A 25,782-nucleotide genomic window follows, 5' to 3' on the forward strand; every position below is an offset into this window, starting at 1 on the left:
ATTCCCTCATGTGAAGTCTTATGGAAACCCTCCCCCACTGCACAGCTGGTATTCACTAAAAAAACAAAAAAACAAAACAAAACCAGTCAGCGGATGAAATCTGTCCAGCACAGAAGAAAAGGCCTTGAAAGGAAGACACTCCCTTCCACAAATGCCACAGACTCAGGCTTTTACACAGTGCTCTTTTTCAGCATTAGCATTCCAGAAAGTGACTCTGCAGCAAAAACATTTCATGAAGAAACTGTAATTTGGACAGAAAAACAAAGAAAAGGATTTTTCTGAAGTAGGTCAGCAGGGGAGTGTAACACAGCTGGAACAGACTATTGCATGAAAGCTACTCGGTGGGTAAAATTGAACTTGGTGAGATTATATTTTTTAACAGATAAGATATTTTAGCAATAGTATAAACAATACAAACCAAATTGCACTCTGTACTTTCATAATGTACATTTTACAATAATATTCTTACATTGTTAATTTTTTTTTAAACTTTGCATTTATATTGCCTCATGATTGTTTTTCCATCTTAGAATTAATGAAGTATTACATTTGAACCCTCTGCATTTTCCCTTTAGACATCATCATGGAGACAAATCACTGTGTTTTCCACACGTTCCTCTGCATTTCTCTGATCTTGACACAGTGGCACAGGGGTTCAGCTTGCCGCACAGGTTCTCAGGTAGAATGTGAGAAAGCCCCATTTGTGCCTGGTTACAACCTAGCAGGCGAAGGCTTTGACGTTGTCAGGATGCGCCGTAAAGGTGCATTTTTGATTAATGTCAAGTCACACATGGATAATGGCACTTGTACAGTCTGCAAGAACCGCTTTCAGGGAGGGCAGTTGCAGAAGCTTCCCTCAGCTGTGCTGGACTGGCGTCCCTTCAGCCGCTGCAGTAAACAGCTTTCTAGTGCTCTCCATCATTCTGTTGACTCCCTAATGAAGAGTTCAACATCACTCATCAATAACAACTGGGAAATGGACCTAAGTCTGGAAGACATAGGAAAGGCAATTTTTGGAGGGAGCCGTTCAGATATTGCTAAATTTGCCCAATCTCAGAATGCAATGGATAAAGCAACATTTGCCCTTCATGAGATCAGCTGCACATATTACAGGTAAGTTATGAGTTTATGACTCATTTTGCATTATATTTGTACAAATACAATGGCTTTTTGGTATAATTTCCACAGAATGATGATAGTCTTACCCTTAAACATTCTGTTAATGTTTAAAATATCAAAACTTACTTAAAAAAGACTGTCAAGTGGTTCCACGCAACTATAAAGCAAGTTTAAAAGCAAAGATTCTAAGAATTATGTATCCACAGACCTTAGTCGGGTCATATTAATTTCAGACAGGAATAAATTAGGCTGTAAGTAATAGGTTACAGTGCATTCAATGAATTGTACTGTTGTTTAACAACATACATTTTCAAGCTGAAAAAAAAAAAAACTTTCAGTGGACACAAACTCCATGCATTTAGATTACATAGTTTTAATATAAACAAATCAATTAAACTTAATGTGATTCAAAAGCATCAGTCTTACGTGAATGAAACAGGTAAAGTTTATGTAACAGTTCCCAGTGTCAAACGAACCCTGCTCAGTGTTCATGTGTTTCCACACTACCGAGTGTTCAAGTAGCATTGACACAGTGTTGGAGTTAAGGAGATAATTATGTCATGATTGACCAATAATGTTGTTTACAAGCAGAATCACTGAAGGAAAGAGAAACACAAGAATCAGCCACAGCCAAAGATAAAATGAACTTAAATAAATGAGGACATTAAATCTCTTATTAAACAACTCGTCAAACAACATTACAGTTTGACTTGATTTCTGTCATATATCTACAAAATATTTTTGAGAACATCTAAACAGAGGTTTAGATGTTTTATTAAAAAAAAAAAAAAAGTTTCATTTGACCTTGCCATCATGGCAATCAGGGTTTACTGTAGTTGGACTCTTGACCTTTGAATTTTTTTTGGCTGTTGTAATTGTGTGTGTGAAACACATTTGTTATAGCAAAAAAGCCAAGAAAAGAAATCTGATTAAGTGTTCTTGACTAATTATTATTGGTGGTGTAACTATCATCTAGTAGCCTGATTCACCAATTTCACCCAGTAGTTAACCTATTAGTTTCATGATTTTTATAATAGCTGTGTGGATGTTCATCTTATGCACTAAACCTTAAAATATACGGCATCACTTTGACACACACAGACATCAAGAATCAGCATATGAATCTCAACAATGGTGACATTCAACAGTTGCATGCTGGGTAGCAGCAGAGTACAAAACTCACCCATGACTCCCAGCATGCAGCTGTTGAATATCACCATTGTTGAGATTCATATGCTGATTCATGATGTCTGTGTGTGTCAAAGTGATGCTGTATATTTTAAGGTGCAATATCATGAAACTAATAGACAAATCACTGAAAAAGATCAGTAATAAATAACCAAGCACATTTAATCAGACTTTTTTTTTTTTTTGCTATAACAAACGTGCAGCAACAGAAAAAAACTATCAAGGGTCAAGAGCCCAACTAAAGTGAACCCTGATCGCCATGATGGTAAGGTCAGATGAAACTTTTTTTTTTTTTTTTTATTTTAATAAAACATCTAAACCTCTGTTAAATTTGCAACCTGCATGTGTTGGTGTAATGAAAATTATTGAACAGCTTTACTGTCTTCATGCCTTTTAGGACTTTGTGAATGCTGAAAGAGACCTGACTAATACAGTCATTGGAATTTGCATCATCATGATTTGGATTTACCTGAAGAAATTTTGTCAGCTTTACTTGATTTTTTTTTGTTCAAACAACTAAATAGTTACTTGTACAAATTACTCAATATAGTTGCGTGGAACCACTTGACAGTCTTTTTTTAAGTAAGTCCAACAAATCATTTTTTTGAGTGTACATAAAACAATTTCATACATATTGGCAACAAAACACTGCAGGGATTCTTGGGAAATCTTTACAGTAGCCCTAGAATTATCTGGACACTTGTAAACTATGTAACTTTCTTTTAAAAAAAAAAAAAACAAAAACAACAACAACAACGTTTTTTACCAAATACACTTTGAAACAATAATAATTTATATTATAAATTATTAACAATGACCCTTAGCTGTTATAAATGTACTGTAAACCACGGCTTCTTGGGGCTTATTGCTTTATTTTATAACTGCTGGGGTGGATTTCATGCCAAACTGCATGCATAAGTTATTCGTTGAGGAGTATCACGTCATATTTACACACATAGAAAAGTCGCTTCAGCTGTGGGAAGCGTGAAGCTGAAAGTTTGTTGTCACAAACAATTACTGACCATGGAGCATTCAAAACGGCAAGCCACTAGGTCTAGGAGATGATAAAAAAACTGTATTTATTTATCTATCCACTCTAATAAGATTATGTGTATTCATGTGTACATCTAATCATTCATTCGCACAGAGGAGCAGAGTCAAAGCACAACCAAAACAAAGTTACTTTCTTTTTTAACCGCTAGAGGGCTGAATAGTTACAGTTGAATGTTCTTGCAATGATAACAAAATATCAGAGCAGGTGGCAGCTACGAGCAATTCATGTTACCTTTTTACTATATAATCTATAATGCAGTGAAATTCATACATGTTGAATTCAAAGAGATAAACAAAACAGATGCTCAACTGCAATTTACCTTACTTAATTTTCTTGTGGTGCATGAGGAAGTGACTTGAGAATATCAGCTTGATATTAATTAATCATTTTTGGCTGTTCAGAAACATATTTCAGTGTTTCAAGGCTCATAAGATCCTAATGTAGTTAACCCAACCTTTAAAAGCAAGCTGCAGTACAGGTAATTAATTAACATCAGTGCATCTTTTCCAAGTGAGAATTGGGTATTATGAGGAAGATACATTATCTCAAAGATGCTTAGATTAGCATGTGATCGTCATCTGACCTAACAATTTAGACATGAAACACTTGAAAAGTCAGCCAAATCACGATTTTATCTAAAAACAAACTCAGAGCATGCTTTAACAAGTACTTTCTTATCACCACCATTGACTGTCAAAAAACACTGAAAAACAAAGAGTCAGACAAATTACAATTTTATTCAGAAACCACACTCAGAATCCGCTGACAGATAACTTCTTTTTGTTGTTCATTTGCAGTTACAGAGTTACAGATCACCCAGAACTCAGCACTGAATTCTCAAAACATCTCCAGCGACTTCCGACACAATATAATGAGGTAACAAAACCCCTTTACAGAAGGACTATAGATACTTATGGCACTCACTACATACGTCAAGTCCATCTGGGAGGGCGAGTGAGACGGGTCACGGCTTTTCGAACTTGTCTTGCAACCCTGAAGGGCTTCTCTGAGACCGATATCAAGAATTGCCTAAACATTGAATTAAAAATTACATTGGGTATCCTTCCAGCTAATGCCTCGCTTTCCAACAAATGCTCTCAAATCCTTAAAGATAATATGAGCATGGGATTCTACCAGGGCTTCATGACACACAAGATAGAGGTGTTGGGAGGTGAAAAATACTTTCCAGACCTTGTTTTAAACCAAAGCCCACTTGAAGCATACTCAAATTGGATGATGAGCTTGCATGACAATCCTGATGTTATATCATATGCAATTTTCCCTCTTCATCATCTGGTGGATGATCCTGAGGTTAGTGCCAATCTGAAGAACGCAATAACAGAGTATATAGAAGAGAACATGCTTTCTGTAAATGACAAAGAGAATCAAGAATGCTCACAAACACCAAACCTGGACCACAACTGCTGTCCTATGCGAGCCGGCCATGGCAAGCTAGCAGTGTTGGTACAAAGAGCCACAGGCCTGAAAGCAGATCTCTTCACACGTACTGACGGTTACGTGAAAGTTTGGTACAACCTCATGTATGAGGAGACTGAGGTGGTTATGGACAATAATGATCCTGAATGGAACATCAGCTATGATTTTGGATCAATGGAGTTTGGTCATGAACTCATATTTGAGGTGTGGGACAGTGATGTCATTTACAATGACATGGTGGGGAGATGTGTGGTCAGCCCCGAACGTGGAACTCATTCACACAGCTGTAAATTAAAGAGAGGCATCCTGTATTTCACCTACAGTGCTTCTTGTGATGCTCACCTGACAGGACCCAGGTGTAGCAGATATTCACCAAAACATAGAACCTTACATTTGTAGGCTATAGAACAATTTATTGTAAACATCATAAATGTATGGACAATAAGGTATACTATTAGCAAGACTCACATTTTCAATATTATTTTTATTTAAATCTAATGTTGAAATGTAATGGCAAATGTTAATGTTTCTTGTTGAAAAATGTGCATGTAATTGTTTTCGTGATCTGATGTACTTATGTAACAAGGTGAAAGTAATGATAAAATCTTTTGTTGTCTGTTCTTTTATGTAAGTGACAAGATATGAAAGGTTGTGTTGGATTGTAAATACAATCACTATTGAAGGGCGTTATTAGGCATGGCATGAAGCAGAGCAACCCAAAGCATTCGAATAAAATTTTTCCTCCCAGCACTAATTTTTTCATATCTACATTCCCTTAGGACAGAGGTGTCCAAACTTGGTCCTGGTAAGCAACTGTCCCACATGGTTTAGTTCCAATCCTAATTAAACACACCTGAACCAGATAATCAATGTCTTACTAGACATAGCCTACTATAAACCTCCAGGCAGGTGTGTTGAGGCAAGTTGGAGTTAAACTCTGCAGGACACCAGTCTCCAGGACTGAGTTAAACCATTGTCCTGACTCTCTGTGGTGCTTAAAAGCTGGCTTCATCAAACAAGGTCCTGCAGATTTTAGCTCCAACTTGCTCCAACACAACTTCAACTTTTAAGTAGTCCTGAAGACTTTGATTAGCAGGTTCAGGTGTGTTTATTTAGAGTTGGAGCTAAACTCTGCAGGACTGTGGCTCTCCAGGAACTGAGTTTGACATCCTTGAGTGCCTCTTCATATCCCTTCTTATTTCCTCGCTACTGTGTCCTCTATCCTACGACCTGGAAAACGATCGACCTCAGCCATCTTGTAGGGCATCTCATTTCTCTAAATGCACCTTGAGGAGGCGAGGATCGAGGAGTGAGGAGGTATTCTGAGGAGTCATGGCAAGGATACACAGGTGTATCCTATGCAGAAGTCTTTTTCAGGGAAAAAAATTACGCACATATAAATTCTCCTCCCCCTTCACATCTGTCATAATAATTTACTTTACCTTTGCAGTTTAAATAAACCATACATGTCATATATTTCTTGCTTTATTAATATTTATTATGAATTCCTTAAATAACGAACTTTAACAACATAAGGGCAGATCCACTTGAGTGGTCGAGAATATTTCAGTGTTCATCCTTTGATTCCTTCCTCCTTATTTCCTTTCCTTGCATCCTTCCCTCATATCCTAACAGGGTGGAGCTAAGATGCAAGGAAAGGTAACGAGAAAAGGAAACGAGGATGCACAAATAAGAAATGAGAAGCACCCGAGAAAAGTGCAAAAAACTGAGGAAAGAAGGCGTTGTGGTTGGCCAGACTGAACCAGGATTTCCAGGGCAAGAATCTTGACAACATTTGTGTTTGTTCTCCTCATTTCTGGTGAGGTGGGTGAAATATTAGACTAATATCTTAAATAATAGTGCTTGTACATATCTTTACCACCTATTAACTTTAGTTTGTCAAAATATCGTGCCCTTTCCTGCTTACTAAGTCCTTCATTATTTAGCAGCTTCCACAGTTTTTTTTTTCATGGTTTAGACAGCATAAATTAGCAGAACAACATATTCAGTAGCACATTAACCGTGCAATCCATGCTGTTGTTTACATCCGAGTATCACCAATATGGCGACACATCCAGGTAACTCACCAAACTGCAACATAAGTGCAAACCTTCTATAGCAACAGGACTACAGGACTGTGGATCTCTAGGAACTGAGTTTGACATCCTTGGGTGCCTCTCAATATCTAGAGAGAGCTAGAGAGACTTGCTATATGAGAAAATGTTAGATAACAATGACCTGCACAACCTGTTTGCTAAAAGTATGCAAAAAAACATATTTCCTTTGTCAAATGGTCAATACACATGGCTAAGACTGTAAAAGTGACCAACTAGACTATGAAAACAAATGCATGTGATAATGGGTGTCAAGAGACTATCATGTCTTTTGTAACTGGTTTTTCATCACGGTCTGTGATTGTGACAAACATTTCACTGTAACAGCTACAGATGAAGGCTGGAATGATCTACCACACTGACAGTAAAAGGGCAACTAAAATGTGTAAATGTGTACTCTATAATGTGTAAAACTTTGGATTGTTAGCAAGGATAAAGTATTTTAAAGGCTGTCAAACAATTAATCGCGATTAATCGCATACAAAATAAAAGTGCATTTGCCTAATATATGTGTGTGTACTGTGTGTAATTATTCTGTATATATAAATACAAACACATTCATGTATATATTTAAGAAATATTTACAAGTGTAAGTATTTATTATAATTTTTATTTATAGTATACATCAATAAAAATATTTTGTACATAAATATTTCTCTTAAATATATACATTAATTTGTGTGTATTTATATATACATAATAATTACAGTACACACAAATATATTAGGCAAACTCACAAACTTTTATTTTGTATGTGATTAATCGCGATTAATCGTTTGACAGTCCTATGATGTTGATGATGATGATAATAATTATAGCATTTTATTCCAACATTGCCCAGGATTAAATGAATGGTTAAATTAATCATCAAATGAATTAAACAATGAATTATTATAATGAGTGTATGACTAGGGTATATTTGCACACTTAAGAATATTTTCTAATATCAAAAGCAAAACAACACCCAAAATCTTTATCAGTTCCTCAGAGTGAAATGTGTGATTAAGGACATACCATTCCAAGGTGTGTAGGTCCAGATTCCAAACATTATACCCTCCTTGGACACAGGCATAACTTTTGTCCCTTACAGAAGACATTACATTTTAGTGAATTTCTCTGAGACTGTACATGCCGCAGTTTTAAGTCTAGATTTCCTGTACAAAGCACATTCAGGGCTTTTTAGAGATATCAAATGGGGGGTTTGATCAAAAACACTCCTTCTCCTTGGTCTTTAAAAATGACTGATATTGACAAAATGATCAAATTTAGCATTCTTAGGGAAATATGATAACATTTTTTAATTATCACTTAAGTCTGACTAATTTTCAAATTGTTGGTTGTAAAAACATCTCAGAATAATGTTATGGTATTACAAATCGGAATATGACAATTTGTAATTTTCATACAAGTCATTTTGGGGAGACACAACGTGTCAGTAGGGAAATAGATAGAATACTAATATTTAAAAATATTAAAAAAAAGATAGATTAATAGATCAACATTCCTATGAAATATGAGATATTGTTATGAAAATGTTGTCCAGTTATTACTCCCATTATTACACTTGCTTCAGAGTGAGGGTCAACATAATGGTGGTGTAGAAATCAAAATGTTGAACAACAGATTGGAAATGAATGTAAATGATACAACTGTGTTGAACTGCAATTTTATTTTCTTTATTTAAATGTTTCAAACAGAGAATGATGATGGTGGATTTCATTATTTTCACGTAAATTTGATTAGCACAGTAAAGTAATGCACAAACTGTAAAATTGTAAGCACATACTTTTATTCTACTAGGTGCAACTGCACTGTAAAAAACAATTTGTTGAGTCAACTTAAAATAATTTGTTACCCGGCTGCCTTAAAATTTTAAGTTCAGTCAACTCAAAAAAAGTTTATTCAACTTGAAATGTTAAGTTATACTAAGTGACAACTTAAAATTTTAAGTTGAATCAACTCAAATATATAAGGCAGCTGGGTTACTTACCCATCTGTTAAGTTTAACAAACACAAATATCTAAGTTGTTACTTAGTACAACTTAACATTTCAAGTTGACTAAACTTATTTGAGTTGACTGAACTTAAAATGTTACGGCAGCAGGGTAACAAATTATTTTAAGCTGACTCAACAAATTGTGTTTTTGTTTTTTACAGTGTAGTAGTCAGATTGTCAGCAGTTTGCAACAGCATTTTATTCATATATTTTTTGGCTTCAGATTAAAGTAGTTTCTACTAAACTTTATAAATTAGTCAGAGGTTTGACTGTTTCACAGTTTAAGCCAAAGTAGTTTTTATAATTAAATTTGCAGCAAAGAAATACTGTAATTTAAAGTTTTATCATTTTGGGTGTAGGTACGATGATCAGTAATTTTGATAGCAAATTATGTTTGAGCAGAAAATACTTTTGTTTTCTATTCTGTTGATTGGTTGTTTTTTATATAACACAAAAAATCAAATCATGAACAAAACTGCCTAAACTGGTTTAGTGAAGACCACACACCCTGTCCTATATCTTTACTATAAATAGGAGATGCGATTCTGAGAAAGAAATACATTTTTACACAGCACACCAGTTGATCATGGAGTCGAGAGCCTTCTGTCTGCTGATGCTCTGCTGCTGTATCAGTGTCTGCAACCTTAATCCACTCATTCATCCCAGTAATGGTCTCAATGAGTGTCATAAAAACTCAGCTTTACCAGCGCTTGAAGTTCTACCAGGAGGAGGCTGGGATAACCTGCGTAACATGGACATGGGCCGGGTGATGAATCTGAGCTTTTCTCAGTGTCAGACCACAGAAGATGGTGTCTATCTCATCCCAGATGAAGTCTTTGTCATTCCACAGAAAGTGAGTGGAGTGGAAACAAATTCTGAGATCATCACGTCATGGCTGGACCAGATAAGCTCCACTTCAGGCTCCATCAATGCAGATGTTTCCTTTCTTATGGTGCTCAATGGAAAATTCTCCAAAGAAAACCAGCGTATTAAAACTCACCAAGTGAAGGAGAGTTCTGTAACAGCACGAGTTCAAGTAAGTCAAAACAACAGTCTAACAAAATTTACATGGCAAAGCAGTTTGGAATTTTAAATGGTTTGAATTACAGAAAGTCATTACTGAAAATTTTGAAGACTAATTTATACACATTTTACTAAGATGATAATAATGATAATATTCAATATGACATAATATTATATTTTTTCACACTTATTGTTATTAATGTATAGAAAAGATTCATTCAGAAGACACTTTTTTTATAATGATTTATCATTTAATGATATTAATTTTTTTAATGATATTAAAATCTGTTTGTTTTTGTTTTTTTCTTTTGTTTACTTTTTTCTAGGTCCGTAACCATCTGTACACAGTAAAGTCGTATCCCAACTTTCCTTTTGACATCCGCTTTTCTCAACAGGCAGAGGAAATTGCAGAAGCAATTAAGAACAATCAAACACGTTTAGCAACTTACCTGTCAGAGAAACTCATTCTTGATTATGGTACCCATGTCATCACAAGTGTTGATGCTGGTGCCATTTTGGTTCAAGAGGACTATTTAAAAGCTTCTTATGTCACAAAGAATCAGTTACAATTATCTTCTCTTTCTTCATCAGCAGGTTTTTCCTTCTTTGAAAAACTTAAATTTGATTTTGGCGGCAGTTCATCCCAAAAAAACATTCAAATCAGTGGTTATCAGGAAAACATCACATATTCCTTAATTCAGAGCCAAGGAGGAGCTTTATTCTACCCAGGCATCACTCTGCAGAAGTGGCAAGACAGTACACTCAATAATCTGGTGGCTATTGACCGCTCTGGGCTGCCACTGCACTATTTTCTTAACCCATCGACATTCCCAGATCTCCCAGAACCAGTAGTATATAAATTAGCTTTGTTAGTTTCTCAGGCTACAGAGCAATACTATAAAGTAAATACCATTCCAGGGTGTATAAGTCCAGATTCCAAAAACTTCAACTTTCAAGCAAATGTAGATGATGCATCTTGTGAGGGTCCAGTCACCAATCTTAGCTTTGGTGGCATTTACCAACGATGCACTGCATTGACATCAGATGGAAGTACAATCTGTGATGAGACAGCACAGAGAAACCCAGCTACTGGTGATTTTTCCTGCCCTTTAAAGTACAACACCACCCTGTTACGCTCTGAGACAGTAGAACAAGGTTATACTCGTTATGAGTGCCAAAAAACCTGTCGTTCATGTGGTTTCTTAGGGTTGTCTACTTGTTGTTCCCAAACATGTAATGATGTTTACTATGTCCGTCGTGCAATGGTGGACACCTACTGGTGTTCCACAACTCAGAAAATCCAGAACTCTGGATACCTCTTTGGAGGTCTATATGGACCATCTTTGCAAAATCCATTTACCAAATCTTACAGCTGTCCTGCAAATTTCTTTGTCCAAAAATTTTTGTCTAGTGGCATGGTGGTTTGTCTGAGCAATGATTATGTCACAGCAACAAAATCTTCTGTGCCGTTTGGTGGTTTCTTCAGCTGTCAGTCTGGCAACCCTCTTGCTAATGGTAAAAACCGCTGTCCACTTCAGTTCAGTCAAAATCTTGCTGCTATTAGTGATGGCTGTGAGATATTGTACTGTGTCCAGTCTGGTGTATTCAGTGGTGGTCAGTTAAAACCTGTCCGTCTCCCACCATTTACAAGTCCACCACTGGTCGGCATGACTGCCACAAACTCTGTAGCTGTTATGACAGAAGGTAATGTGTCCTGGGTGAGAGTTGGACAAACAGGGTCATGGCAAATGGCAAATCCTGTTGAAATTAATCAACTGTTTGAGAAGTCTGGAGCAGAAAAGGCTGGTGTAACCTATGGTCTGATGGCTTTAATTGCTCTTGTGGTATCAGGATCAGTTGTTTAATGAAAATAAAGATTCTCTTACCTTGAGGTTCAAAGTGTGAACCAACTTGACAGTGGCTTAAAGAGTCAGGAAGAACAAAAGAATAAAATGCAAATTATAATAACTGTCAGAATTGTAATTAAATTACACAGTGAATGACACAGTGATGGGTATAAAGGACGTTTTAGTTTAAAAAGAAAAAAAAAGCAGTTTTACAATTTACTTTTTTTTGTAAACATTATCATTATCATAATCCAAATTAGAGTAGTTGTGGTGGTGGCAGTAGTACTATATTATTTGCAAAGTTAACCAACAAATAATCTGCTAAACAAAGTTTCTCACTGAGAAAAAAAAAAATACATTACATTAAAATGATTTAAACTTTGTATTGATTTAAACAGCATGCATAAAAACACCACTGTCTGATTTTTGTTTGGAATGTCTTACTGTTCTTGATTTGTATTTTTCAAACATTTAAAAATAAAAATCTTTATTTTGTTCATGATATGACATAAAATCATCTGTGCAAAATGTTTTCCATCTGCCTGTCTGAATGTCTTTATTTCCATCTAATCCGAAAAGGATTATGGGCTGTAGGGGCTGGATATAGCAAACCAGTGTCTCACTAGTAAAGTTTTGATGGATGATGATTGTAATTAAATAAATAAATAATAATAATAATATAATAATATTATTTCCAATAATAAGAAAACAATAATAATTATAGTGACACAAAGTTGTACATTACAGACATGTGAGTCCATTATTATTGATGTTGACAAGCAAACTGTACGCGCACACTCGGCGCACAGATCAGCATTATATTTTTACAAGAGCACATTTCAGTTTTACATTGGCTGCTCGCAGATAAAGCATGTTTTGGAGGAGTTTTGGTCTTTATCTACATATGGGGATCAAGCACAGAGGAAGCCTTTCTTTACTGATGATGTCAACCCACCTTCGGATTGCTAATATTTGACAGTTTTTTTATTTTTAATTTGCATTTTGCTGTTTTTTTTTTTAATTTGGTAGTATTTTAAGTATTTTGTAAAAGCATTTTTGAAGGTTTTTTTGAATACAGAAAACAAACAAACAAACAAACAAAAGAAATCAGCTGACATGTTTGATAAAAATTGTTGGATGTGGCACAGCCTTACCTACAAAATTACACCTGAACCTAATGAAGAACTCAAATCAGAAACCATGAAAACTAATTAGACAGTGAAAACAGTGCAAATTAAAAACAAAGTGCAAACAGTGTGAAGTTGTGAGAGATCTCCCTCTTCTGGGTGGCGCAACTTCGTGCAGCAGAGAAAGGGACAGGAGATGGTGGAGAGATGGTGAAAAGGAATGGCGAAGGACAGGCAGCCGGCGGAGAAAACTAGTGGAGGTTCAGGAGGAGGACAGGCAACCAAAAGGAGGATGACAAACAGAGTTCACTGTGGAGATAACAGAGGTAAGAGCCAGAAAGTAGCCTTGAGCGGGGCGTGATGGTAGGAACCCAGGCCACTGCCAGTACGGCGCTCCATGGTGGCACTGACAGAGGGAAAAGCCTAGGTGTGACAAGAACACATACCACCATGGGGGTGACTTAAGGTGACTGTGGTGATGGAGGTGGAGCCCACGGCACAGACAGAGAGCCAAGGAGGTGGAGCGATACAGAGGAACCAGGTAGCCCAGACATATGTGGCCCATATGTGGTCCAGATGGAGCCATAGTGATGATTTAATAAATTAATTTATGATGAGAGATGTAGGTGAGAAGGTGAGGATCCAGAGACCAGAGGGTGAGCTGGAGCAACTGAGGAAAGAGATGGAGCCTGAGAGAGGGCGGAGCTTGCTGGAGCCGAAGGGGTGGAGAACCAGAGAGCAGTGGATGGTCCGCAAGTCTGCAGCGAAGACTTGGCAATGACCCAAGTGGAGCCGACTGACCGAGGGAGCCCAGCGAGGCCGAATGGCTGATGGTCCACGCCTGAATCAAGGGTGGGAGGAGCGCAGGCACAGGAGTCAGGACTGCGGGATGAGGTAGAGAGGAGCCATCCGAGGCCAGAGGAGAAGCCATGGACTTCTCAGGTCAGTGAGACAGAGCCTCACCACTGAGAGGAGGAGATGACATAGAGGGACTGGTAGGGGACAGAAACGAAGCCGACTGGACAGCCGGAGTGGCTGAGGACTGAGGATGATTATGAAGGAATGCACAAAAACCATTCAAAAGCAAAAAGTCTCCTAATGCAACTTGGAGAGGAGGTGGGAGAGGGAGGCTGCGCGGGTCCAGAGAAACAGATAAATGAAAAGAATCAGGCAGGCTTAAGGGGAGCAAAGTCTCTACCTTTCCAAATGGAAAAGTCACTCTTAAAGGTGGGAAGGTGGGCAGGGCTTACGTCCCTTACCGCAAATTCTACAAGAAGTCAGACGTTTCACTCGGCCCAGACTCGAGAGCGATGGCAGGCTCTGGCTCTCCATCTGTGGAGCAGGCAGCAGGGTGGTGACTGGCTGGGCACTAGGCTTAGAGTGGGGCTGGTGTTGTCATCAACTGCTCTGACGGTGAAGGCTGATCCACAGGAAATCAGCACCCACTCCACATAGGATTTTTATGCCTTTATTTGACAAACAGTTTGAGAGCAGACAGGAAAGCACTGGGTCAAGAGAGGGGAACAGGACTGGCAAAAGACCTCGAGACAGGAATCGAAGTTGGGTCAACTTAAGTTGTCCGCACTGTTGATGTGTTAGAAGCAGGAAAAATGGGCAAGCGTAAGGATGTTAGTGAGTTTGAAAGGGGCCAAATTGTGATACCTAGCTGACTGATTCAGACCATCTCCAAAACTACAGCTCAGTGGGGTATTCCCGGTCTGCAGTGGTCAGTATCTATTGAAAGTGGTCCAAGGAAGGAACAGTGGTGAACTGGCAACAGGGTCATGGGCGGCCAAGGCTAACTGATGCATGTGGGGAGTGAAGGCTGACCTGTGTGGTCTGATCCATCAGACAAGCTACTGTAGCTCAAATTGTTTAAGAAGTTGATGCTGGTTCTGAAAGAAAGGTGTCAGAACACACAGTGCATCACAGTTTGTTGCGTATGGGGCTGCACAGCTGCAGACCAGTCAGGGTGCCCCTACTGACCCCTGTCCACTGCCGAAAGTACCAACAGTGGGCATGTGAGCATCAGAACTGGACCACGGAGCAATGGAAGAAGGTGGCATGGTCTGATGAATCACATTTTCTTTTAAATCACGTGGATGGCCGGGTGTGTGTGCGTTGCATACATGGGGAACACACAGCACCAGAATACACTATGGAAAGAAGGCAAGCTGGCAGAGGCAGTGTGATGCTTTGGGCAATGTTCTGCTGGGCTTGCCATTAATGTGGAGGTTACTTTGACACATACCACCTACCTAAGCATCGTTGCATCATGTACACCCTTTCAACGGTATTCCCTGGTGGCTGTGGCCTCTTTTAGCAGGATAATGCGCCCTGCCACAAAGCAAAAATGGTTCAGGAATGGTTTGAGGAGCACAACAACGAGTTTGAGGTGTTGACTTGGCCTCCAAATTCCCCAGATCTCAATCCAATCGAGCATCTGTGAGATGGAGGCCCCATCTCGCAACTTACAGGACTTCAAGGATCTCCTGCTAACATCTTAGTGCCAGATACCACAGCACTCCTTCAGGATTCAAAAACAAGTCTCTGCATGCAAATGTCAGATGAGGTCTGACAAAGGGTCTGCAAGCTTGAAATGTTACCTTGTGTGAAGTCCATTTTTAAATTGTTTTGCATTTTTAGAGGCTATGGTGTGCTGACTTTTGTTTGTTTTTTACAAACAACAATTGACCATGGATCATTCAAAATGTCAAGCCTAGGAGAACATAAAACCCCCCAGTATTTATTTATCCATCCACTCTGATGGTTTGTATCCATGTATACACCTCTAATCATTCATCCACACAGAAGAGCAGAGCCAAAGCACAACCAAAACAAAGTTATTCTGCAAGATACATGCAGTTTTCTTTTTTAACCGCTAGAGGGACCAAAGTTACAGTTGAATATTATTGCATTGATAACAAAATATCAGAGCAGGTGGCAACTACAAGCAGTTAATGTTATTCAAAAGAATTAATTTCTTTGGTATTGTCTTCTATAATGCAGTAAAATTCATACATGTTGAATACAAAGTGATACGACAAACAGATGCTCAATTGCAGTTAATAGAGCATGAGGAAGTGACCTGAGAATACCAGCTTAATATTATAAAGTTAATATATATAGGCTTTTTGTGATGCTCACCTGCCAGGACCCAGGTGTAGCAGATATTTACCACAAACATAGAACCGTGTATTTATAGGCTGTAGAACAAACAATACATTGTAAACAAATATATAAATGTATGGAAAACAAGGGCTCCTATAATCCTATTAGCAACATTCACATTTTCAGTACTATTTTTTATAAGAATATTATCTAATGGTGAAATATAATGGCAAATGTCGATGTTTCTTGTTGAAAAATTAAGTATATTTGCATGTAATTGTCTGTGTGGTCTGATATGTGTTTGTGCTTGCTATTTAACAAAGTGAAAGTAATGATGAAACCTTTTTTGTGTTGTGTTCTTTTACAGATGTAAGCGATATGAAAGGTTGTGTTGTGTTGAGAATACAATCACTGTTGAAGGGAATTGTTAGGTATTGCACAAAAGTAGAGGAACCTAGAGCATTCAGCACTAATTTTTTCATCTCTATGCTCGAGAAGGGTCTGGCTGCAGAATTATATTATATTATATTACTTATTTATTTTTAATTTATTATATGAGTATAAAACCTGCATGGAAATGTAGGATTTTTAGGATTCAGAAACAAGACACACCTTTTGAAGTTGAAATAGAAGACTGTATCGATTTTAAATGGATTTAATGAAAGTTTAAATGTAAACTCAGTCAAAACAACTGCAAAATCTTCCTCTAGGGGGCAGTAATACTGGAGATTCTTCAAGGATTCTTCAATGTCATGTAATAAATTTCACTTTCGCCAACCTAGGGACGTGAAATAGGGTAGTGATGGGTACTCATGTCACAGCTGACGTTATGATTCTTGGATCACGTGTCAATTAATGTGTGGTTATGAGTACATCACATAAGAAAGATTGGTGGGATCTCTAACTTGTAGAACCTCTTCTGTATTATCAACACAAGGAAGACACAAGTTGTAATAAAATAAATTTTATTAACAAAGATAGACAAGAGCAATCAACAACTACTAAATGAATACCATGAATGAAGAAGGAATAAAGTTCATAAGATGCATAAAATGCAAGTGATTATGTTGGGTGTTGCTATGTCAGAGCTATGTTATCTGGAAAGATAAACTGTTGCTACTCTGAAACAAATAAGGTGAAGAACCTTATTATGCATCAAACAAATACGTGTAAGATTTGTTATCAACTGCAATCAGCTATATAATATCTAATGTAAATTAGAAAATCATATACTGATTATATACAACAATGCCAAGGTCTCTGGAAGAGGTTTAGAAGTGATATTTATGTTCGCTGTGGTTGAGTGAGCAGTCCAGTGGCGGCGACTTCTTCCACCGGTTGCGCTGGTGGCAGTACAGTGGGGAAAGGAGCAGGAATCCGTTTCGACAGCCTTGAAGATGAAGAGCTGTAGGATGCTGATCTCCTGGAGCACCAAGGGTCCTAAGATCTTGGACTTGGTATCTGTTGTTGTCTCACCCTTGCGGGTTGCAGCCTCAGAATTGGTTGATCTGTTAGTGTCTTTCCCCTATGGGACTCAGACTCAGGAAGAAGGTGATCTGTTGCAGACCTTTCCCTTTCGGAACTCAGACTCAGAACTGAGGTTGATCTACTATCGTCTCACCGGATGGGAGACTCAGAACGAAGGTGATCTGTTTCTGTCTCATCCCTTACAGAACTCAGACTCAGAACGAAGGTTGTCCTGTTTGTGTCTTTTCCCTATGGGACTCAGACTCAGAACGAAGGTTGTCCTGTTGCAGTCTCTTCCCTTAACGGACGGCAGACTCAGAACATGTGTTTCCTCGACTGGCCGCAGACTCAGAACTAGGAGCATCTTTTGGAAGGGTACCTTTATCCCTTTCCGATGAGGAGGAGACTGCAATTTGGCGCTTATCCATTTCCATGCTGTGATTGGCTGATTCCATCAGAGTGGGGGGACACGTGGTGGCCCACCCTTCTGTCCTCCTGTGGAATTTATTTGCATAGTCCAAACACAAAGCTAGAAAAGTGTCACTAAAGTTTCACCGGTGCATTTATCACTTTCCAAACCATAACCAGAAGGCATTTGGTATGGTGGTCAGGGAGGGGCCCCTTTGCCATAAACTGGGCCTTGGAATTTGCTGTCCACTACAGTCAATAGCATGACTTACTTCTGTATTTCTTTTGACAAAGAAAACAACTGCAAAATGTTCTTTGAGAAATCTGTAACAAGAAAGCATTTGAAGTAGAGATAGACTATATTTATTTGAAACTAATTCATGTATTGGTTTCATTTTCAATAGTATGTTTATAGTTCTGTGACTAAAACCACACTCAAAATGTTGTTCCAGAAACCAGTAACAAGACACACCCTTTGCTTTTGAGAAAGAAAAGTATGTGCATTTTAAATGAATTGATTAACAGATTTGAATTTAATTCAATAGCATGTATCCTGAATTACAATGAGAGTAAAATCTGCATGGAAATGTTCTTTTAGGCCCAAGTAACAAAACACACCTTTTGATTTTGGATGGAAAAAACTAAATTTAAGTTAGAAACTACATAGAGATAGAAGATTGTATTTATTTTAAACTAATTTATTGCTTTCATTTTCAATATTATGTGTTCCATTACAGTCCTATGACTAAAACCACAATCAAAATGTTTGTCTGATCAACAAGACACACCCAAATCACGTTGTGATTTAAAACTGTTATAAATTAATTTATTAACATTTCGAATTTCAAACTCAAGTCAAAAAAACACTCTTTGCCAGCTATGTCTTAATTATTGAATTTCAGTAGCATGTGTTCTGTTAGTTTTGTGACTAAAACAAATATAAAAATGTTCTTATAGAAACCAGTAACAAGACACACACTATGAAGTTCATACAGAAGATTGTACTGGTGGTTAAATATTGCTGGCCCACTTTGTGTTAATGTGCTAGACAAGGTGAGCCACCTTGAACCTTCACTAATTTTCATTAAAATCATTCATTAAAATACTGTAAAATGTCATTTACTGATTATTTTAGAACTGACATGTGTTTTTAGAAAATAGAAATGAACATGCAGGTTATGCAAGTCAGATATGGAAGAACCGAAAGAGAGAGTAGAAAAGGTGAGGCATTAAGTTGACTGAGTAAAGGAAATATACAGAGTATAAATCTTTAAAAATAGGGTCACAATTAAAGATCATTTAAAGTGTTTTGAGAAAACAGAAAAACAGTTTTACAATATTATGCCCACTTCCATATTTTTTGAGGTTTAAGTTCAAAACATACAGGTTTACTTTATTTGCAAAGAAGAGAATGACTCATTTGCACTCTTAATAATCTCAAATATTTTCAGAGGAGGGGAAAAAAAACAAAAAAAAACACTTCCGTCAGTTCCTGAGGGTGCAATGTGTTTAAGGACATGCCATTGCAAGGTGTGTGGGTCCAGATTCCAAACATCCTGCAGCATGAATCATTATTTGTAGTCATGCCCTGTGTGGATTCTTTTACTTGGAAATGCAATTTGCAACTAAAGTTTCAAACCTACTGGGTGTTCCACAAAATGACTCCTGACACAACACACTTTCGCAGGTCACCTTTCGGCTTAACCTACACTCACTTTCTCCCTTTCACCTATCCTCTGAGGTTTCATCAACACTTCCTCCAGCCTCTCAGTTTTTAACACTGGACACAAACACTGCTACTGACACTTTTTGCTCCACACTAACATCTCGCTTAGACAACTCTTTTGCCCCTTTTCTATCAGACCAGCATATAATAATCTGTATGTCCAGTGAACATTCAGTATAATTTTTATATCAACTCTAAGAAATTATATTTTCTTGGCCACAGAAAATAACTTTCTTGAAGTACTATTGCATTAGAGCATGTAGCTCGAATCATAATTGTAAAGGGACATTCATTTACAAGGCAGAATCAGAATCAAAACTCATGTAATTTGTGCACAAGAGTTTTATTAACGAAGTACTAACACATAACTAATCTAAACAAACAAACATGAAATCACTCATACATGGGGGAAGGGGCAGTGAAAAGCCATTAGAGAGACAAGGAAATGAAGCTAGGAAAAGAGTCAGTTAACCACCTAAATGAAACCATCAGTGCTGTCTACAGCTTATACTAAACCTCTGTTTTGTTAAGGTAAATGTACAATACTTGCATTGCCTTGGTCGTTGAACAAGTGTCGGAATGTAGTCTTGGGTGAAAGTCTTGATGGTTTGGAGCAGTGGTGGTTTTGGAATCGCAATCACATTCTTCCAGGTCTGAAGAGTGATGAACTCAAAAGATGTTCTGACCCGATGGTAACTGGGAGTTTCTTCCCAAAAAAGTGAAAAAGAACCAAGAGCTGAGAGAGAGAGACCCAGCTGAAATCCTGTGATCTTTGGGGAATGGAAAGACAAGGCCGCAAGGCCTGGCGCAAGCTTAGGGAAGTCCTGAAGAGTTCTAGCTCATCTTCTTAGGTTCTAAAAGAACCATTGACTGACTGAGGTGAGTCACTCATGTGAGACGAGTAAAGAATCTAAAAAAAATGGTTGAGAGCCAAAGCTCTATATGTTAGGTCCTGCCGGGCAAGCCATGTGCAGGCTCAGGCTCCCCGTGAGTCCTTCCACATGGGCAGTGATCGGAAGATTTTGCAGAAGAGAGAGAAAAGATCACGCGTGTGATACCTATAAGGTCTCTGAATGCTACACCTCCAGGAGTTCTAAGAGCCAATGGTGACTTTCACTTTTGGAGGGAAAGTTTACGACTCTTTGTCTGTGAGCGTAGTATTTTGCATATGTAATTCAATTAGGTGTTGATGCAAAAAAATACTAAGGTTTCTTAAAACAATAATATGTTGCATGGGTATCAACAGATAATATACACCATCTTTTAGATCATCAAAATACATATTCAAAGAGATCAAACATGGCATAGGTGAGTTATACTACAAGTTCCCTATCTGTCACTAGGGGTCGCTCTTGGGAGCCCAAACACCTCTGACAACTTTGAGAAAAGGCCAATGAAATTGGGTGTGCAATGTCGCCACGGACGGCCCCCTGCAAAACTGCTAAGGCCCCGCAACAGTTCTTGTGGGAGGGTGGCAACGTCAGCTCGTCAGTAGGTTACCTAGAACCCTCGTTAGGTTTCTAAATTTTCCTCAGACGAGCAACCCAGAGGAGGTGGGCTAACTGACCTACCCAGATCCACCCTTGACCTGGGGATGAGAGATGGATCTGGCCCCATTCCAACCGTCTGTCATCCAGCAGACAGTCGCTTCATGGTCAATAAGAGCGTTCCTCCTCTCGGATATCTTACAGCACTATGGCCCTCCATGAGATGGCCAGATGCTGAGTCTGCAGACCAGGATGTGTTTGGCACTCACCTGGTATCTCTACATGTTGGCAAAGGCACAACGTGTTCCTTGGGGCTTTCATCTCCTGGCACGCCACCCTTTGCTCTATTAAACAGCCACAACATTCCCACTCCAGGTACATCGGGTGTAGCTCCTCTGAGACTGCTAGCAGAATCCCAAGATGATTGGGGCCCAATCCCTCCCATTGGCTTCTCAGGACTACCCGACACGGCTACGCGACTCAGGTTGCGAGGCGCCCGCGAAGTTCTATGACATTCTCTTACAAAATCGGCTCAGGGCGAGAATGCTGTGGTCCTTCAATCGGAAATCGCAACCCTCCTGAGAAAGAGTGCGACAGAGCCTATCCCCTCATCCGACATGAAGAAGGGTTTTCTCAGCCCCTACTTCATTGTACCCAGAAAGAGTGGTGGACTGAGATTTTTTGAATCGGGCCCTTCACAAGCTCCCGTTCAAAAGATTAACCCTTAAACACACATTTCTTCATGTGTCAGGGTTCAAGATTGGTTTGTGGCGTTAGACCTGAAGGACGCGTGCTGTCATGTCTTGATCCTTCCAAGACTCCTTCTTCTAGGTCAGGCTAATCAGTACAAGATTCTCCCTGTGGCCTACCCCTGTCGCCCCGCATCTTCACAAAGGTCACGGAGGCTGCCCTTGCCCCTCTCAGGGAAGTAGGCATATGCATTCTCAGTATCTCGGTGACTGGCTGGCCCTAGCACACTCACGAAGTTTGGTTTGAACTCTCAGGGATGTAGTTCTCAACCACCTGGCTCGATTGGGACTTCAGGGCATCTGGGAAAACAGTAAACTCTCCTCGGTACAGGGTTTCTCTTTTCTCTGTGTAGATGCGGTCACTGTGACTTCACGTCTTTCTTAAGACTGTGCATAGTCAGTGCTGAAGTGCGTGAGAGCACTCAGATTCAGTACAGCGGCCCCCCTGATATGTACCAAGGCTCCTGGGGCACATGGCATCCTCAGCCACGGTCACGCTGCTGGACCTGATGCATATGAAACCGCTGTTGCACTGACTTCATACCGAGTCTCGAGATGGGCATGGCGTGTGTATCACACTTTTGTTTTGCAAACCTTCAGCCCTTGGAGACACATTTTGTTTCTGCGGGCAGGGGTGCCCTTGGAACAAGTGTCTACACACACTGTTGTCACAACAGTTGCTTCCAAGTAAAGCTGAGGCGCCGTGTGCAACGGGCATGCAGCCTCAGGGGTCTGGTTAGGCCCTTGGCTGCTTTGGCATTCAATTGCCTGGAGTTGTTGACAATGCTTCAGGCCCTGAAGAGGTTTTGGCCTTAGTTCAGGGCAAGCATATGTTGGTCTGCACAGATAACACAGCGACTGTGGCGTACTTCAGCCACCAAGGTGGTGTACGCTCCTTTCGCATGTCACAACTGCCCCGCCATCTCCTGCTCTGGAGCCAGCACAGACTCAAGATTCTGTGTGCCACTCACATTCCGGGCGACAAGTTCGCTCCGAGGTGAGTGGAGGCTCCACCCTCAGATGGTCCAGCTAATTTGGAGTTGGTTCGGCCAGGCACAGGTAGTTCTGTTCGCCTCACCAGAATCCACTCATTGCCAGTGGTGGTACGGCCTGACCGAGGCCCCCCCCCGGTACAGATGCATCGGCACACAGCTGACCGAGCTGGCCGAAGCACGCTTATCCTCCAGTGAGCCATGTTGCACAGACAATGTGCAATGTCGGGAAGGATACAGAACAGATTCTTCTGGTAGCCCTGTTCGGCCCAACAGAACCTGGTTCTCGGAGCTTGTGCTCCTATCATTAATCCCTTCCTGGCACATCCCTCTGAGAAAGAACCTCTTTTCTTAGGGGAAAGGCACAATCTGGCACCCACGCCCAGATCTCTGGAACCTTCTTCTATGCTCCCTGGATGCAACCAAGAGGTCTCCAGAAACTTTCCACCTGCAGTGGTAAACTCCTTATGCAGGACAGAGCGCCCTCCACTAGGCGGTGGTACATCCTGGATATGGCGCAGGTGTTCTTCCTAAGAGAAGAACACACGGAGATGCGGCATCAAATCTGTGCTATCCCTCCTTCAAGGAGGACCTTTCTGTTTCTACATCCAAGATCCATGTGGCAGCTACCATGACTTGGTGTAAGGCAGATCGGTAGAGCACGATTTGTTATCAGATTCCATAGAGGTGCCCTGAGGTTGAACCCTCCCATGCTACACCACATCCCCTCTTGATCTGTCTGTGGCCTACAGTAAGTTCCGTTGAGGCGCTTCACTTTCTGTGCCCTCTCCATGGAGACGGCTTCCCTGACTGCGCTGTTAAAGAGTGGGAAATCTTCAAGCCCTCTCCGTCAACATTTCGTGCCTGGAACCCGGCCTGAATACGTGCCGAGGTACCCGCCACTCTATAGAGCAGGTGGTGACCTTGCAAGCTATCCCTTCCCAAGAAGGGGACCCCAACCTGTTTGTTTTGCCCAGTCCGTACCCTACATATATTTCTGAACATACCCGGAGGTCAGACGTTCTAAACAGCTCTTGTCTGTGTTGGTGGAAAGCAGAAAGGGAAACGCTGTCCCCAAAATAGGATCTCCCACTTGTTGTGGATATGATCCAAACGGCCTACCAGGCCAGAGGCCTACCCTGCACTAGGAGTCACAGGCCTCTCTAACAGACATTTCTAGAGCTGCAGGTTGGGCTACACCTAACACATTCGCCAGATTCTCTAAGTTGTGAATGGAGCCAGTATCTTCCGGAGTCCTAATCGCAAGCTCCCAGACTCAGGAGACTGGTATGGTGTAGAGCCTTCAGTTCAGTAAGTCTCCCCAGGTGAACCCTGAACTACTCCTTCCATCATTCTAGTACATCTCACGTAGCCAAGTTCGGCAGAGGAACTTCTTATTAGAACCCAATACAAGGTAGATTGCCACATGTGAACTCTTGTATTAGGTTGGTTCTTCATATGTAGTGGCTCCTCATGCTGCCCCATGTGTGTATTTTCCACCTATATTTCCTTGAGATGCAGTGTTTCCCCGAGACAGGCTCTGTCTCTAGGTTCTGAGTTTCGGTAGTCTCTTCTTATGTGGAGCCCACCTCAGAATCCTCCCTAAGTAGCACTCCCTCTGTGAGTCCTTTAGTGGTTTTTCACATGTTACCTCCCCTTCAGGTAGGTTGTGATCTCTGTGGTGGCTTCCCTCCCTTGGGAGGAACAGCCACTGTCCCAGCGTTCTTGCCCAGATTCTCAGCTGTTTTCTACTGTTTTTTACTTTAAGGAAAGGCTCCAGCTGAAGGACCTCTGCCTTATGGCGGCTCTCCAGTAGAGAGCAGGTCAAGTTCTTGGGCGTTGGAAGGTCACGAAGTGGTGAGGTGCATTTACTGCACACGTTGGTTTGTTGATATCTGCGTCCTCGTTCACTTGTGATGCAGTCCAGCAGTTGTGGTGTGTTGTTATAGGGACCCCTAGTGTCGTACACGTGACACAACATCAGAGTGAACGACAGATAGGGCACGTCTTGGTTACGTATGGTAACCCTCCTTCCCTGATGGAGGGAACGGAGATGTTGTGTCCCTCATGCCACAACTCCAGACTGCTGAGTGGGTTGAGACGCTTTTGACTCCTCAGAACAGAACTAGTGAGCAGATGCCACGCTGGCCTATTTATACCCGGATGACCGGGGCATGGGCAACTATGCAAATTCTGCACACCCAATTGGCCTTTTGTCAAAGTTGTCAGAGGTGTTTGGGTTCCCAAGAGAGACCCCTAGTGTCATACACAACGTTTCCGTTCCCTCCATCAGGGAACGGGGGTTACCAAACGTAACCAAGACGTTATCTGTCATAACAAATGCATATAACAGTATACAATGAAAAACACAAAAATACAAGGCAGTAATACTATACACAATGACCTGGGGCTATGTGCGATAGGAAGGTCAAAAAAAGGTTTGTTTGTGAATGAATAGGAAAGAGCCCATTTCTATAGTCATTGTGTATATTAGCAATAAAACCCATGTTATCAGATGGTCCCCCTGGCAGCTGAGCCCTTTTGGGGTGTTAGTTGCTTTTGGGGGTTGAATCCAAACCTCCAACATATAGCTGGCTTAATGGTTTTAAAGATTATTTGTTAAATGTAACAAATAACGGGGTATCTGATTGGTCCAGATACTACATTGTGTTCAACCAACTTTCTATGTTTCTCACACAGAACAACCTCCTGGACAACTGATTTGGCTTCAAAAGTGGCCAGTCAACTGAGACTGCCCTGCTCTTGGTTACTGAAGACTTGAGGCTGGCAAGAACAGCTTCCAAATCCTTAATACTCATTTTGCTGGATCTGTCTGCTGCTTTTGACAGAGTTAACCACCAGATCTTCCTGTCCACCCTCATGAATATGGGCATCTCAGGAATTATACCTCTCTTCATCAGATTGCACTGGCTGCCA

General features: G+C 40.2%; 2 protein-coding genes across 3 annotated transcripts; both read left to right on the forward strand.

Annotated features, from left to right (window-relative positions):
- The first annotated feature begins 69 nt into the window (after positions 1-69).
- Positions 70-6,844, forward strand: LOC127169767 (perforin-1). 2 transcript variants are annotated; one of them, XM_051117371.1, is made up of 3 exons: positions 70-360; positions 576-1,113; positions 4,159-6,844. In XM_051117371.1, the coding sequence occupies exons 2-3, from the start codon at positions 584-586 to the stop codon at positions 5,195-5,197; spliced, it is 1,569 nt and encodes a 522-aa protein (XP_050973328.1). In that variant the 5' UTR covers positions 70-360; positions 576-583; the 3' UTR covers positions 5,198-6,844. The 2 variants fall into 2 exon arrangements, with proteins under 2 accessions (XP_050973328.1, XP_050973327.1); XM_051117370.1 differs by having other exon boundaries at positions 70-341.
- Positions 6,845-9,483: 2,639 nt separating this feature from the next.
- On the forward strand, positions 9,484-12,254 carry LOC127169763 (macrophage-expressed gene 1 protein). The gene is made up of 2 exons (XM_051117365.1): positions 9,484-9,944; positions 10,258-12,254. The coding sequence occupies exons 1-2, from the start codon at positions 9,495-9,497 to the stop codon at positions 11,794-11,796; spliced, it is 1,989 nt and encodes a 662-aa protein (XP_050973322.1). The 5' UTR covers positions 9,484-9,494; the 3' UTR covers positions 11,797-12,254.
- The last annotated feature ends 13,528 nt before the right edge of the window (positions 12,255-25,782 follow it).

Source organism: Labeo rohita, chromosome 8 (assembly GCF_022985175.1).
Source record: "Labeo rohita strain BAU-BD-2019 chromosome 8, IGBB_LRoh.1.0, whole genome shotgun sequence".
In the NCBI taxonomy this organism is placed as follows: Eukaryota; Metazoa; Chordata; class Actinopteri; order Cypriniformes; family Cyprinidae; genus Labeo; species Labeo rohita.